Source organism: Blennius ocellaris, assembly GCF_963422515.1.
Source record: "Blennius ocellaris genome assembly, chromosome: 1".
Lineage (NCBI taxonomy): Eukaryota > Metazoa > Chordata > Actinopteri > Blenniiformes > Blenniidae > Blennius > Blennius ocellaris.
Genome location: NC_137650.1, coordinates 14,004,869 through 14,020,945, shown reverse-complemented (window position 1 = coordinate 14,020,945; position 16,077 = coordinate 14,004,869). Strand labels below are relative to the sequence as shown.

The 16,077-nt window shown below is 40.1% G+C and overlaps 1 protein-coding gene across 1 annotated transcript in view; it reads right to left on the bottom strand.

The window, feature by feature from the left end:
* Positions 1-16,077, bottom strand: part of efl1 (elongation factor like GTPase 1) — a 96,519-nt gene that overhangs the window by 22,199 nt on the left and 58,243 nt on the right. Inside the window, exons 16-17 of the mRNA XM_080502033.1 lie at positions 9,557-9,688; positions 9,281-9,428 (exon numbers count right to left, since the gene is read on the bottom strand). Coding sequence (XP_080358159.1) covers positions 9,281-9,428; positions 9,557-9,688 — 280 coding nt within the window. The remainder of the gene's footprint in view (positions 1-9,280; positions 9,429-9,556; positions 9,689-16,077) is intronic.

Below are 16,077 nucleotides of genomic sequence, written 5' to 3'. Positions count from 1 at the left end.
CAGCTCTCTCATTTTAGTTTATAGCCTTATTCCAAAATGGATTCAATTATTTTCTTCTACACTATACACACAATACCACAAAATGACAATGTGAAAAAGGACCGTCTCGAGTCGCAAATTAGGGGACGGGTAATAAAAGATGTCTGCTGCTTTCAAGTACCAATGAGCATAATAGTCTTCATCGTTCGTAAATGGAAGAAGTTCAGAACCACCAGGACTCGTCTTTGAGCCTGCAGGAGTCTTAGTCAGGCAGGTGATCAAGAACCTGATAGTCACTGTGTCAAAGCTCCAGAGAGGAGAACCGTCAGAAGGAAAACCAACCATCAGGCCTGTCCTACCAAATGACTACTAAAGATTACGACAATCTCAACATAAATCAGTTTTAACAATGCCTTCTGGTGAAAAATACAGTGAAATATTAAAAAAAATAAAAACATTCTATTGTTTTTGCATCATGAATGTTTTTACAAACTCACAGCAGTTTGAGACTCCTTGTTTAAACTCTATGTTCAGTATCTGTATCACTTTAAGTGGTGGACCAGAATAGACATGGAGCGCTTTAAATTCATGTCTTGACGTCTTTGATTTAAATGAATTCTCTCCTAAATTAGTTTCATTGATACTGTCAAGATAGTTACAATTTCACTGAAATTAAAAAACACATTTTCTGCATCAGATTGTACACTAAATGAACAAGTAGTGTTTTAAAGCCTTTCCATAAAATAGCCACAAAAGTATCAGATTTGTTCATGTTCAGGCAATAAAAAACATGAAACAACTACTCATAGTTTCCTTTTATTTTTAGAGAATCTGAATCTGGTGCCAAGAGCCCCAAAAACACCCCAATTGAAAATCATCATTATCAATCATTCTTACAGTTTTTTAGTTTCATCGTTTGAAAAACACAAGTGTTTTTCCCAACGTCGTTTGAATCCTGACATTGAGTAATTGAATTGTTTGCAGCTAATAGGCGGTTTTCCAACACGCTGATTAAGCTTCCTGTCTGTATAATAGGCTTTGGCCAACAACACAGATGCCTGCTCGTTGACCCCAGGGTCACTGGGTCATCTCCACGTCTGTGTTTCTGCTGTGTTGAGGCGGCAGAGACACAGGACTGAGACAGCATTACTCATGACATACAGGCACAAAGACAGACAGGATCCACTCTCATGTAATCAAGGTTAGAGTCCAGCAAACACCCACTGCCCATGCTGTATAGTCACTCCTCATACTGAGGTAAGGATGATTTAAAATAGTAAAACATGCAGGTTCCACAAAAATACACGTGCGAAAGAAAGAATTTTGTGATGGTCAAAAAAGGAAGGACCAGTGCATTCTAAAAGACAATTTCTATAAATACTCTCCCCTAAATATTCAAAACTCATTGTTTCTTTCTGGGCTGTGTTAAGAGTGTGAGAGAATAATCAATCAATTCTATATACACAGGCTCCTATTTCCCCGAAGGCCTCCCAATACTTGGCACTTGACCCAGTTCTGACGAGACAGACAGAGACAGAGACCTCTCAGTGGTGACGCTGTGACGGCACCGTCTTGTGCGTGCTCGAGTGCACTAAACTCATTCTGAGTGCGACACGCTGCATGTCAGGCCGCTTGCCAGTGCCGTGTCACAGATGGCTCGACGAAGCGACCTCAGTGACAAAAGAGTGAGCGAGCCAGGCTCGGTTAAATCATCACACAGTTGATTCAGTCCTTCAGGGAAAGAAGTGCAGCTTATGACTAAGAATCCACACCGATATGACTGACCAGGAAAATCATCCTTGCCAATCATTCTTACTGTTATTTAGTTTCATCGTGTGGATTCTCAGTCATAAGCTGCACTTCTTCTCCTGTAATAATGATTACAGGAAAATAACCCTCCCTCCATAGAGTGCACCCAACTCTCGCACAACATGTGCTTTGTCCAAAGCCAAGTATTATTTTTTGATTTAGTCTCGACTTACTGATGTTATCGATATTCAGGATATTATTGTCAATAGCTGTAGGCATCAGAAGGATTCAACTGAAATGAACTGCTAACCCAGGGGTAGCCCACCCCACAATAAAAAAAAAAAAAAAGACTGATAGACTTTAATGACCCCACAAGAGGTAAATCAATAATATCACAGCATGATAAAAAGTTCAGCATATATCAAAACATTAACAAATAAATGGTATGTTCTTAACTTTATAAGGATGTAGACTCTTCTAAGCACATGTATTAAATATTGTTCTATTTATAATTGTATTGCAGATTGATTGTGATTTATTGCATGAAAACTCAATTGTGAAGAATAAAATATATTCCCAAAATTAAATGCAGTAGTCACTAAAACCAGCTGCTGATATGAAAGATACTACACATTATTCTCTGTGATGTCAAAAAAAAAAAAAAAAGAAGAAGTAACAGCTTGAAAGGCTTGATTGACTCATTGGAAAGGAGATGGACAACAAAGAAGAAGTTGCTTCTCTCTAAAACACAGAACATTACATTCATGGAGAAGCAGGGTGGAGGAAACATCATGGATTGAGGTTGCTTTGCTGCGACATGGTCAGGGGCAATAAGTGAGGGGAAACATTCACCGCACATCCTGAGACTCTAACTCATCTAAAACAAGACGAATGGTCCAGGCCGTGGTCAACTCGAGCTTAGAGAGCGTACTTGAGTGCAGAAATTTGCAAGTTAAATCCCACTGAGGATCGATTACCAACTGTGGGCTTTTGAGCAAGGCCTTACTTGTCCCCACAGGTACCAGTATGTGAAGCTGTGAGCTATGAATAGGATGGTTTAAACACTGAGAAACTTTCCCCCCCTAAAGGGATTAATAAAAGTATCTTGCATCTTAAAATCTGTGACTGTTTGGTGACTTTGTTCAATAAAGGAATATTTGTGTCATTTTATTTGAGCACATTGGTTTTGACGGTGTCTAAATGGGTTTGTATCACAATTTATGTCGGCAAACTGCTATTTAATAATAAGACTACACCAGCACGACGAGCAAAAAGGGATCCACTGCCGAGCTGCCGCTAAAACAAAGGGATAAAACACAAAAAACAAAAAGACAGCTATTTAGTCTGGCTGCCAATAAACCCGATTATGACCTCGCTGGCCATGAAGCAACATCACCTACGCACCAGCCAGCTAACTAAAACATAAGCCAATCGTCTTGTCCTCCCGCCAGCCATCCATCAAGCCAATCAGCCCTACACTGAGCTAAGCAGCCAGCCAGCTGGTCAGTCCCTGTCCTCCTTCGCCATCTCGGTCCCAAGCTGTCTGGCCTGCCTCTAAAGATAGAAGCAGCGATACTCGTGGCCTCCTTTCCTCAGCTGGAATCCCTCGAATACAGCGCAACAGGCCACACAGTGGAATCCTAATCCACTTTACTAATGCTGACAAAGACTTATTCCAGAATCATGTGTCAGACGGCAAAGACGGCCAATCAACTCTTAGAACACTCCACCTTTTAGTTTGAACGGGCCAGACTCTCTCTCACATTTTAATCTGTATGACCTGAAAGTGGCGTAATCCTACGACCATTTTGTTCTGCCTACTTCCAGTAATGGACACCTTTTTTTGTATTCATTAGGATCTCAGTCTAGAGCATTTGTGCTCGTCACTCTTTTTTTATTCAATAGACATGGTTCGACAAAGTCTACATGTACTACAACATCATCCACATAAGTGGAAATTAATTAATTGAAAAAATTTTTTTTCCAGTTTACTGTTCGACAAGAGTTCATCGCAACATTAATAGGCTTTGTCTTAATTTGACAAACGTTGATGAGATTTTAGTGGTCAAAACGAATACGCCCTCAATTTTTGTAAACAAATCGGGAGAAATGAGACTGATTGTATAAAAATAAGAATTTATAACTGGTTAACTACATCATTGTAACGTGTAGATTTTAATAGGAGCCACAGATGCTCTGGGCAGTTAGAGGGTATCATGCTCCTTCAAAGATAAAGTTTGGGGATACAAAATATCCACTAATAACCACAAAAAAAAAAAACCTTCCTCAAAGTCAAGGGTATGTCCTGGGAGCCCCTTTTCCTCTTTGCTCCATCATTCGATTACTGCAAAGCACAGCTGCAAAAACTGGATTATCATTTTATTCGGGGGTGCTGTTGGTAAAGACGGAGTCACTGCAGATCAGGCTGAGGATGTGAGAACATCGACCAGAGATCTCTGTGTTCTGTTCCGAGATAGTTTTTCTTCATTCATTGTCAGATTTTTCACACAAACTGAAGACTTGAAGATTTAAGGTCATGTTTTGTGTTCAATCACAAAGCTTAGTGGATGGCGAAAGAACACGTTTAAAAATGGAAGTGCTTCATTAAACTGACTTTTTAAGTCATGGGATGAACACCGTCAAATCATGTTAAAGGTATTTTTTTAAAACCGACTTGCCGGAATAGAAGAAAGCAAAATACTTCACAAACTAAACACATATTGAACTTAATTGATCTACATGAGGTCCTTTTTAAAAGTGCAATGCATTGATTTGTCTCCATTTAAGCAAGCACAGACAAATATTTGCTATGATTCAAATTAAAAGATGCAAACTGAGTTCTGCTTTTGTCAAAGATCAGCTTACATGAGGACTTGAGGCTGCAACCTAGTTTTCATGGTTTTATTATTCAAAAAGCTTTTCTTTTTAGCATAACTTTTGACAGAATGTTGACTTTCCTTACTTTTGTACTTAATTTTAACTTTTAACACAACCTCCTGTTTGTTCATTATAAAATAAATACATGTTTCTTCAGTCTCTGTCTTCAAGCACATTTCACAATCTGGTGTAAATTTGAATATATTCGGTGGAGACAGAGGGATTAATGCTGCGTTTTTAAACATTGTGTATTTTTGGATGAAAACCACTTTGCGCTACAATTTTATCCTCTATTTAAGTATCAAAGGAGAGGGCGCTATGAGCATCAAGAGTCACAAATGCCTAAGTATCCTGATGAATTTGCATATATTGCATGGAGGTGGATGCATAAATCTTCCCACAAAATTACCAAATTGCAGGTAATCACATGACGCTGCTCTTTGGATTCACGAAGCAAAACAGTGCGAGTCAAAGCAAAAAAAGGCCTTTGACTGGGTGCCATCAGACAAGACGCCTGGTGCCCGGCAAATGACAGAAAAATAACACAAGATTGCCGGTCATCAGTGATGTGACAAAGAAGTTGGAGAGCACTTTAACAGCTTAAGAGTTACTCTGCAGGGATACAATCCCTGATCAGAGGATGCTGCTCTCTGTGGTTTGCAGCCAGTGGGCCGACGCCGCCAGAGTGCGAGGATGGAAGTCACTTCAGAGTTAAATGTCACATTATGCACCAGGGATTTGGCAAATAACTTTAAAAGCATGCGTCCGTACTGTGAACAACACGGCTTGGTCGAATGAAAACGTTGCAGAGGCGGGATCGGAGAGGGGAGCCGAACTGAAACTTCAGAGGAAAAAAACTTGGTCCAACGAGACTCTTGCGTTCAAGTTAATGTCTTTTTGTTCATTTCCAGACCCATTTTGGCTAAATTGATCTCAATTATCTCTTCATTGCATTTCCAAATTGATTTTTATGTTTCTGGTAAGCCAGCGCGATCAATCACATCTAATCATTCAGGGTGTGCACTGTGTTGAGAGAGGGGTGGGACACAATTATCACAACAAAAACAGGCAATTGGTGCTGGGTTCAGGGGACAATACTGTAACACAATGATCAGCCACAACATTGTGATAACTGGCCTAATATTATGTTGATCCACTTGGGTGCGTTTTAGCTACTGGCACCAATCTGTGAGCTGGATGGCTGTTTTATGTTCTAAAACTTGTTCAGTGGGGCGTCCATGGACAGACGCTGTTTTTTGATTGGACCGAGATCTGGGGGATTTGGAGGCCAAATAAACCGCTCAAACTGATTGTTGCTCTTTTCAACTTTTTGTGTCAGGGCTTGTTTTCATAGCCATTACTCGGACAGTTCACGGCCCATGAAATATTGTGGGCAAGTCGAGTGGCAATCGCCACCAAGTGAAACTCACCTGGAGACGTAGGGCTGATCGATTAATCAAATTTTAATCGTGATTATGATTTTGGCTCCAGACGATCTCAAAATTCATATAATCAAGGAAAAACGATTATGTTGTCGAGCTGATGAACGGGAGTCGGAGGCGGCATGTTCAGCAAGGAACTCCAAACATTATTCTCCATTAATCCACACTTCTCAGTAACTCTTCTTTTCGCTCTCTCTCTCTCTCTCTCTCTCTCTCTCTCTCTCTCTCTCTCTCTCCCTCTCTCTCCCTCTCTCTCCCTCTCTCTCCCTCTCTCTCCCTCTCTCTCCCTCTCTCTCCCTCTCTCTCTCTCCCTCCCTCCCTCCCTCCCTCCCTCCCTCCCTCCCTCCCTCCCTCTCTCTCTCTCTCTCCAACATGAGAGAGCAGCACCACACGCTGTTACACCAAAATACTACCAACCAGAAACCCTGCCCGTCTACAAAATAAAGTTCCCCACTGTGGTGATCAGTTAAAGTCATAATTCACGTAGTTACTGTGGGGCGGTGGGGAACTTTATTTTGTAGAGAGGCGGGGGTTTTCGAGCGGAAGTAGTTTTGTTGTTACGACGTGTGTGCGCTCTAAGAGAAGAAATGAGAGAAAAGAAAAGCGTTTCTGAGAAGTGTGTTCGAATGGAACATAAAATTTGGACTTCCTTGCTGAGACCACAATTAGGAACTGCAAACACTTTAGCTGTTTTAGTTATTTTAGCTGTTTGTGGCCCGATTTTCAACATTCCTCTGGACATCTGAAATACAAACTGTAACTTAATGGGCTTCACTTGTATTGAAAATTATTTCACTGTGTCAGCACTCTCAAAGTATTTGACACTGTTGGCTACGTTCACACACACACCAGTGATGAGGGCTGCCATGCAGTGTCCTCCACTTGGAGCTTTAGGATCGTTTCTTTTTATGCGACAAATTAGTAGGGAGAGATATCTTTTTACCTGACATGTTTTGACTGCGTCTGGAGTATTCATCAGAGTCATCCGACGTGCGGCGATGTATTGTCGGATTGTCTTTTGTGGAATAATATTGAAAAGAAGATAAAAAATGTTTATCTGCATGCAATTTGGTGAAAGCTACAGGGAGTCACCACAGAGGAGCAGAGGAGCTGCACGGGGTTGTGGACCCCTGGTGTGGTGTGTCTATGTGTAATTTTTATTCCTTTCAAACTTTTATTTTATTTTATTTTTTTTACAACTATGGGATGAGGGCCAAAACATCCACTTCACATAAACAGATCTGTGTCCAAATCTGCCTGTTGGACTGAAACCAATTCCTGTGCCAGTACCACTTCAACATCGCATTTCAATGCAAATCCAGCAACATAATTTGGTCCTTTTGGTCAAACTCGCTCAGATTAACTGATTTTTCCAGATTCATGACTTTACTTGTGTCATATTATGGTAGCTCATCGGATTTTGTGTTTGTGTCACATTAGCCTTAAAGATCCAGCTGTCTTACTTCAGGGATTGCGAAAAGCCAATATTTTTTTAACGCACACTGGTCCAGTAATCATGCACTTTTTACTGGACTGAAGCACATTTTACTGGACCGAAGTAAAAGTTTGATGAAAATGTTTTTCTGTAATAAACCCGTCTCCACAGGAAAGTATGAAATGTACGAATGTATGCATATATTCTCTCAAAATGCAAACTTGAGGTTAGTATAAGGTCAGAAAAGGAAGAAGTACAAACTGTTTTTGTTCAAGTTGGACAATGTGGGGGTCTGCGTGACATCATCTCATAATAAACTTGTTATATCTTTAAAACCTCAGAATCACTTTATTAATTCCTGGGGAAATTATTTAGCCAATAATAGCAAATAGTACTGTATTTCGCGATCACTGTTACTTCTATAAAATTCCATTTAAAACAGTTGTGTGACGTGACAGTGTTGTTCATTACTGTTTGAGTCGACATGCTGCTGCTGGTTTTCACTCAGTGAGGCAGATTCATTGCATTTGGCAGGTCTGTGTCACTCCTCGTGCCATCAGTGTCTGTTTTCTGTTATAATGGAAGCCCAACTCCAACTTTCAACTTCTGCTCAGAGGACAGCAGGTAATGTTTATGTATATGTGAAATCAGGAAGTTTTGAGTCCACTGTGTTTTTTCTGCATGACTGAGTCAAGGGAAATTTGTAAATTCAGCACGATCTAAATGGCTTTCAGTTTGCTTTGTTGCTATTTCTCTACACAAGCCCCTTTTTCAGATTTGCATTCTATCTAAAAGGCAGAAATTAAACTACAATTATTTTTGATAATAATTTCCCAAAAATGTCAATTTTGCATTTTGCACAAGTGTAAGAATTTGGCTTGGTAATGAAATTGAAGTTCAGTAGCACTGTATGGTCACATAGGAGAACCTGGAGCATACTGATGAAACCTCACTTGTCTCCTGATCTGCCTGCCTGTCAATGAGCGCACATTGTTCTTCTGAGGAGGTCGGGAGCTCACAGACACGCTGCAACAGTCAATAAGTACTGATAATGATGGTGCTGTGAGAGGAAATGGATCAGCTGAGTCTCTGATCTGAGTCACTGCATACATCATCAGTCACCTCTTCACAGGGATGCACACAGAGACGATCAATAGACCCGGGACAGAAAACGCACATGTGAAGAACATCAGATGCTGTAACTCTCAATTACTTTTAATGATGTCCTAATGGGGATAAAAGTACATACTGAGGTGTATTGTTGTAGCTTTGTGGGTCGGTCGAATGAAAGTCTCAGTAAATTAAGTTGAAGTTACATCAGTTAGAAGAAGGAAGATGCTTTATAATCTGGATGTTTGTGTGACTTGAAAGAAAAGGTTTATCAACCAACAAAAACAAAAAGAAGCAGCAACAAATAAAACGTTCAGATATATGACCAACATATAAACTCAACATTCTGGATGGATGGATGGATGGATGGATAGATGGATAGACTACTAATAATAGTTATTATTGTCTAATAGCAAAAAGGAGAAGGAAGGAATGCAAATGTCATAAGAATCAAATCTAATCTACATATTACTGCACAAAGCAGTAGTTACAATGATTTATACCACTGGAAATGAGTTGTTTGTAAAAAATGACTTGAATAGTTTGATAGAGTGAGAAATGCCCACAGGCGGAGATTCACAAAGAAATGTGATTAATGAATAATTCTGCGATACAACCGAAAGTGAACAGAGTGCCTGTGAATAAATACATTTTGCCTCACAGACGGAGTAAATTAAAATGCACTGACCGGTCTTTGAGGTCGTCCAGGCAGCGCTGCAGGTGAACCTCACCAGCTGTGACCAGAACATGTTCTCCTGTTTCCTGAATCAGAACCTCGGCACAGGGGTCAGCCTGGTTCAGCAGACGCATGCCTCGGACCAGCTTCGGCATCTCACCTGACAAAGAGAAGAAGTCCCAACTTATGACGCCTCTCTGCTGGACCAGTCGTGGTCAACCCAGCGACAGTATGAGACGTGAACAAAAGATGAAAACGACGCACGCGGGTGGATGTGTGCACACTTACTTGGATGTTTGGGTTCGATGGCGACTCGCACTATGGGCGTGGCCTCGAAGTTAAGTGGGGTGAAGGGTGGGCACGCCGGGGCAGTTGACAGGGTGGCTGACTTCAGGACACACTCCTCCAGCCCCCCGATACCTGAACCAGAGCACAGGAACAAACAAACATGTATGTGATATGTTGAGGAATTTGTAGTCTGATCTGCTCGTAGAGTCAAAGACTTAACAAATTGTAGATGTTGGGAGGCGAACTTGAGGAAACATATGGCCGAGCAAACCACAAATCCAACATCTTTAGATGTCTGCCTTGAACGCAATCCAGTACACACCAAAATAGCAATAAAATATAGATAGTGTCAGAATTAAGCAAAAATCTTAGCTAGTCATGTCCTTTCCTAACAGGATTTATACTTTTTCAGGACTAAGAAAAGAAACAAACAAAAAAATTAATAAAAAAAAAGATTTTCTCTTAAATCTTTCAATTGTAGTTGACTTGTTTCTGTCCCTTTATGATAACATAATTATGATTTTATACATACAGTTCCTATTGACAAATAAATACAGTTTCCACATGTTCATGACCTCAAATATTAACTTTTTGCATCTCAACGTTTATCTGATTATGCTCACCTACAGAGTGCATTAAATATATTTACAAGACTGCACTCTTTCAAAGTATCATCAAGACTATTTTACAGTTTGAAACCACAAAGAGAAAGGCACATGAGTTTAAAAGTGGAAAGGAAACAGTAGTCATCATTAAAATGACCTCTCAACTTCCACATTTATTGCTTAACGAAAACTATTAAAAAGCTCAAACACAAAAAAATATCTCTAGTTGAGTCCCCAGAGAGTGTTAAGTGTGATCAAGCTCATATCGGTTACACAGTTCAGTCAGATTAGGGTTAAGGTTATGCATAATGGTGCAATGCCATTTATCATTTGGTGAGTAAAAACACCTTAAAATCCACCCTCACTTAAACACGTAGCAAATTTGTATTTGTACTCTGAAAGGGAGCCCCTGCATTCTGAATCATCTGCAGATCTTAAAAACACATTTGTGCTGCAATAATTCAATTCTGAAAGCACGTAGTCAATTTTTATCACTTCCTCTATAAACATACACTGTGATCAATAGACATGAACGATAAAGTGCTGATTAATGTTACAGCCTGACCCATTGAAGCTCTACAAAAAGACGAATCAACTCACCATCGATGAAATTGGACACTGTATATTGTTTTTTTTCATGCTCCCAGTACATACAAATCGTCCAACAGATGAGCGGCCTCTTTTAAACATAGCATTATGTATAGAGCATGTACATCAAGTTCTGGAAGGCTAAGAGCTGAGTGAGTGCAGGACAGCTTTGGCTGCCTTCCATGTAACCCCACACTGTAATTACTCTTAGGTGACTGGACTCCAAATGGTTTTTCAATAAAAAAAAAGAAAAGAAAAGAACAGGGCTGTATTCAGCTACCATCACTCGTGGTGGACAGAAAACAGGTGTGAAAGAGACATCAAGCATGAGCATGTACAGCTTTATCTGCTAGGAATAAACCAGAATGTGCTTCATTTGATGAAAAACAACACTATTTTCCTTAGATTTGACACAACTTAGAGAGAAGCATGGCCAGAAGCAGTCATGGCACAACCCCTGCTTGAAAACTATTTCAGTCATCTAAAAGTCAGAAACAATCGAGTTCAATGGTTCTCAAAGCCGCGACAGTGCCGACCAAATGAGAACATGTTGAACTCTCCAAGAACCACAAATATGACAAACCAGAGCAGATGCAGATGCTTGTGCAATTATCTGTAGACAGTTGACAAAGAAGGATGCCCAAACTTAATTCAAAGATTAGTTGTTCATTAGTTTTGCCAGCCAGTGACACTGTACAAAGCAGCAGCATTATAAGCACCTTCATTTCTCAAAAACACAGCAAGCCAGAAAAACTGAAGAAAGTTTGTCAAAGATGAATTTTCTCAATATGTAGCAACGGTGACATTATCAACTGAAACTTAAATAACACAAAGTGTAGGTTGTGTCATACAGTATGACTGGAACGGTTCTAAAAACAGACCTTCCAACCCACCATTTCAGACGCTTCTTATAACCGCTGCCCCTGTTTTTGTTTGGGAACAACGACTGAACAAAAACAGAACAAAAAAATCTAATCAAATCAAATGAATAAATAACAAACAAACAAACAAACTAATATAGCAGAGCAAAGCAAGCAAAAAAAAAAGTAGCAGATGAAAAAAAAAATACTGTAATGCAAATAAGCAAAGCTTATTTGCTCCGATTACTACTCCTACTACTTTGATCTTAATGCTTATTTTCAAATATCTAAAAGAAAAAAAAAAAAAAAAGACAGTCAGCACATCACAAGCTGCAAAGTTGGGCTATGATTATCAAGATTGCTCATTATATTTCAGGAGAGGGATCACATTGAAGGCTGTTAAAAGCTTCAAACTTATCACCCAAATATGTCACCTCATCCATTCTGTGAACATAAAGATCTAGCAGCAGACTTAAAAATGAACTTGCAAGTTAACAACTCCCTACTTGAGGAATTGTCATGATTTTTTGATGTATACAGTACTATGTGAAAATGTGAGGCATGTCGGAAAGAAATGCAACCACATTGTGCAATACCAGCAAGGAAACGGCTCACTGGCTCCTGATTCAGTCGCAGTCATTTAGATAATGTCATAATCTATTCTATTGGGCTCTCTCGGGGTATAGAAGTGTGTTTCTATTGTAATCATGGCGGCAGCTGCCTTCACACAAGATCTTAAGGTACTTTAAACAACCCTCCTGCTGAGTTCCTTCAACAACCGTCTGCAAATTCATAAAGGAGATATGATGCTGCTTCTAAGGGTACTTAAACTTGAAACCCATTTCTCCGCTCAACATACACTTAGCCTTATTACACTATTTGAGCCTTCTCATGTCGCCACATTTAGTTTATCCCGCCTACACGGTTTGCCCAGTACTGTATATGTAGACAGTGAAAAAGTGGAAGTTGTCAGCCCACTGGAAGGAACCCAATCACCCCGCACTGAGTGCACTGCACACTCACCTCATCTCTTATGCAAGTCCACTGTTTGGCACCAGAAGATGCGTCTCTGTATGACGGCGACAATGCATTCCTGGGTTTACCTATTTGTGTTCAACAGCTACTTTCAATCAGCAACTCCAGCCAGTGAATGAAGTGAAAGAATATTCCACATAAAAGTTCACTTTTCGAGCATAAAACCATCTGGACAGGAGGTCGGATCAAAGATGCTCCGAGCCAAAGACCAACCTGGAGTGTTGGGAATTTCATTAAATCTGGTTGAAATGGAACAGATGTTTCGAGAAAGTCACAACAATAAGTTGACTCTAAAACCATAATGAAAGATGAATGTTTGCGAAAGCCTGATCTGCTCTTCTGGTTTGAAGAGGAACAAAGAAAAGAAAAAAAAAAAAAAACGTGGTGTGTGGAGAAGCCTACATCCGTTATAGTTTCCCGTTGACGATTGTTTACTTATTATAGAACTTATCACATCTTTGTAGGAATTTAAGACTCAAATGCAAATGTTATTTTAAGAGGAAAAGTGATTTGATCCCAACTGAACTGCATGCAGATGAGTGTATGCACAAGCTGTTTGCACACGCCCTGGGGACCAAGCCTGGTTAAGTCCGACTGCAGCGCATAAGATGATTCAACCTTAAAGACATTTCCTTCAACCACAAGTACAGCTGGCTGTAACTCTGGTTATATAAAGATGGTATTTTTTTTTCTCCTCCCCATTCTCTCGCACCACACAGAAATGAATGAGGCAGCGGTGATGTCATGAGGGCTGAGAGGATATATGAAGGAAGACAGGATAAAGGGACATGATTACAAAAAAAAAAACCCAGGCTGTTCCATATGGCTTTAAGTGAACTCATTTTTTCCTTAAAGTCATTTTTAATAGTAGCTATTATGTACTTGTTCCTTTCACTTGTTGCTTGAATACTAGTGACTGTGCAGTGCGACAGAATTCCACTTCAATAACATTGTGTGTTGATTTTCTGCAAATAACTTCATGACAGCTGACATAATGGATGTTTAGCTCATGTCATTGCGTATGCCAACCAACCGACTGAATAACCCGAGTTTTATAGCAGCACTGCTCCATCATACTAAGCAACAATTACTGTTCACAATAAGATCTGAACATTATACTCAAAAGACCTAATGGGGACATGAAACTCTGACAGCTTGTTGACGTTAGCATTTTGCTCAAAGCTGAGACATTCCAGAGCAACTGCGGCCTAAAACATTTCTAACATCTGTAATGTTCCCAGGGTTTGTGAAAACGAGGTTATGGAGAAACTGAAAAGTGATCCCTGATGATGGTATGAAATGAAGAGTCCGGTGTGTTCTGAGGGGGCCTCGCAGTTTACATGACAATGTTTTCAAGTGAAAACAGAAAACTCATTATATTTTAGGGACCTGTTTACAGGCCAGCGGTGCTCGGAGAGCCACTACAAAGTTTAGAAAATGGCACCCATGGTGAAACTTAAAAAAAAAAAAAATGCTTTGACTCCGTCTCCAGGAAATCAGGGGAAAAACAACTTTTCTGAAATGCTGGTGCTGCGCACGTGCACCACGGCTGTTGTAAATCTTTCTTCTCCACATTTGTGAGTAGATTAACAAAAAGAGCAATGTTTTCCTCCACTGTCATGACTCCCAGTCCATTTTCTCCTGGGACATGGAAGATTTATAGTCGACAGTCACTGTGATGATAATAATAATAATCCAACTTGGTTGTCTCTCCATACGAATGTCCATGTATAAAAGGTCCCAGGTTACAGTGTTTTCAGCAATTACGTAGTTATCAGAGGTTCAACAACATTATATTCAGAGTGTATTTCCCCAAATCCGGCTTTGGTCTTGAATTTCAGCCAGTCTAAAAGTCCCTCTCATGAGCTCAACTGAGAACAAGCCGTTTCATTGTCTGTACCTTTAAATGCTAATCAGCCTACTCTTTTTTTTTTGTAAATAGCTTTTGCGAGGAAAAAAACAGCACTAGTGATTTTAGAGGGCAGAGGTCATCTAACTCTGGGAGGGGCAAAGGGAGTATCCACTACCAGAGGGAGTGGTTATTTCCTCGCACGACGTCATGAAGGGAAAATGTGTGAGCACACATTTGCTCAGAAATGGTGCAAGCAAGTGAGGGAGATGACAGACTTTCTTCACTTCTGCAGCCTCATATAGAGGCTACAGGGACACACGGTTAGAAAACCATCAAAAAGTAAATTTCGCATAAAACGGAACCCTTGTTGGTGATAGTGCATCGTTATCTGCAACACAAAAACAACCAACAGTGCCAACTCGTGGGCTGGTATGATAACTACGTTATTTTCAAAGCATTGGCATGTAAATGTTAAACTTTTCGTAAACGAAAAATGCAAAAAGGATGCGTTTTCAATTGAAATACGGCGTGAACAAGGCCTCAAGGTCTGGAATTGTTGGGAACAGAGCTGCAGTGGTCAATAACATTAAAACCAGTGCAAGCAGCCTTCTTAAATCAGAGATCCTGAGGATCTTTCTGTTACCTTTCCTGATCTACTGTGATGTCCTTGACTGCTTTGCTCCTGGCTGTTCCAGGAAAGCTTAGTTGGCTCAAAGCCGATTTGAGCTTTGTATTGAACCACAAATCCTTGGCTTTCACTCTTGATCGACATGAATATTTTCCTACAGTCTTCTCCGCAGCCAACTGCAAGGTCTTAAAATGTGTGTCTCCTCCTATTTCAGAGTGACACATGGGATCTGTTCTTGGTGGCTTGGAGTGACTGCAACAGTGTAAAAGTGATTTATTTGATTTATTTAATTTGAAGACACGTTACACAGTCACCAGAACCTCTGTTTCCTTCCTTCTAACGGTCATTAATACTTTTCACAAAGCTGGCTCCGTATAGATATATGTGTAGTTGAATGCTGTTACTGATTGTGATGACACAAAGTGTTACGAATATATTTTAAGAGTTATGTGAGTGACGTTTCACTTGCTGTGTAGAGTCAACAGTTTCCCTCCATTTGAGACAAGTTACAGGACTGGACAGGGCATTGTCCACCGGGTCCACCAATAACTGGATGAGACATTATTTTGTTTTCGGGGGATAATCCGATGACCTTGTCCACGACATCAACTCGATCTAGACAGTTGGTTTAAACTTACAGATCTTCGGATGTTTTACAAAAGCCTGAATTAATATTGGAAACAAAATGCATCTTTTCCATTCATGTCTAGACATTTTGTGGTGGAGATCATCCCTTGTTGTATCCTTTCTCCCTGGTACAATACATGCACAATAGTGTGGCAGTAGGTCTGGTTGGGTTGTGAGTTAATGATTTCCATCTTTGCACTGAATCAGGAACTAATCTGAGGTTTTCATTAATCTGGATCCTTTGAGTCCTCTGGTTGTTGTTAAGCACACAAAGCTAGTTAGTGGAATGAGATGATTTAGTTCAATGACTTTAGAGAGCAGACTCA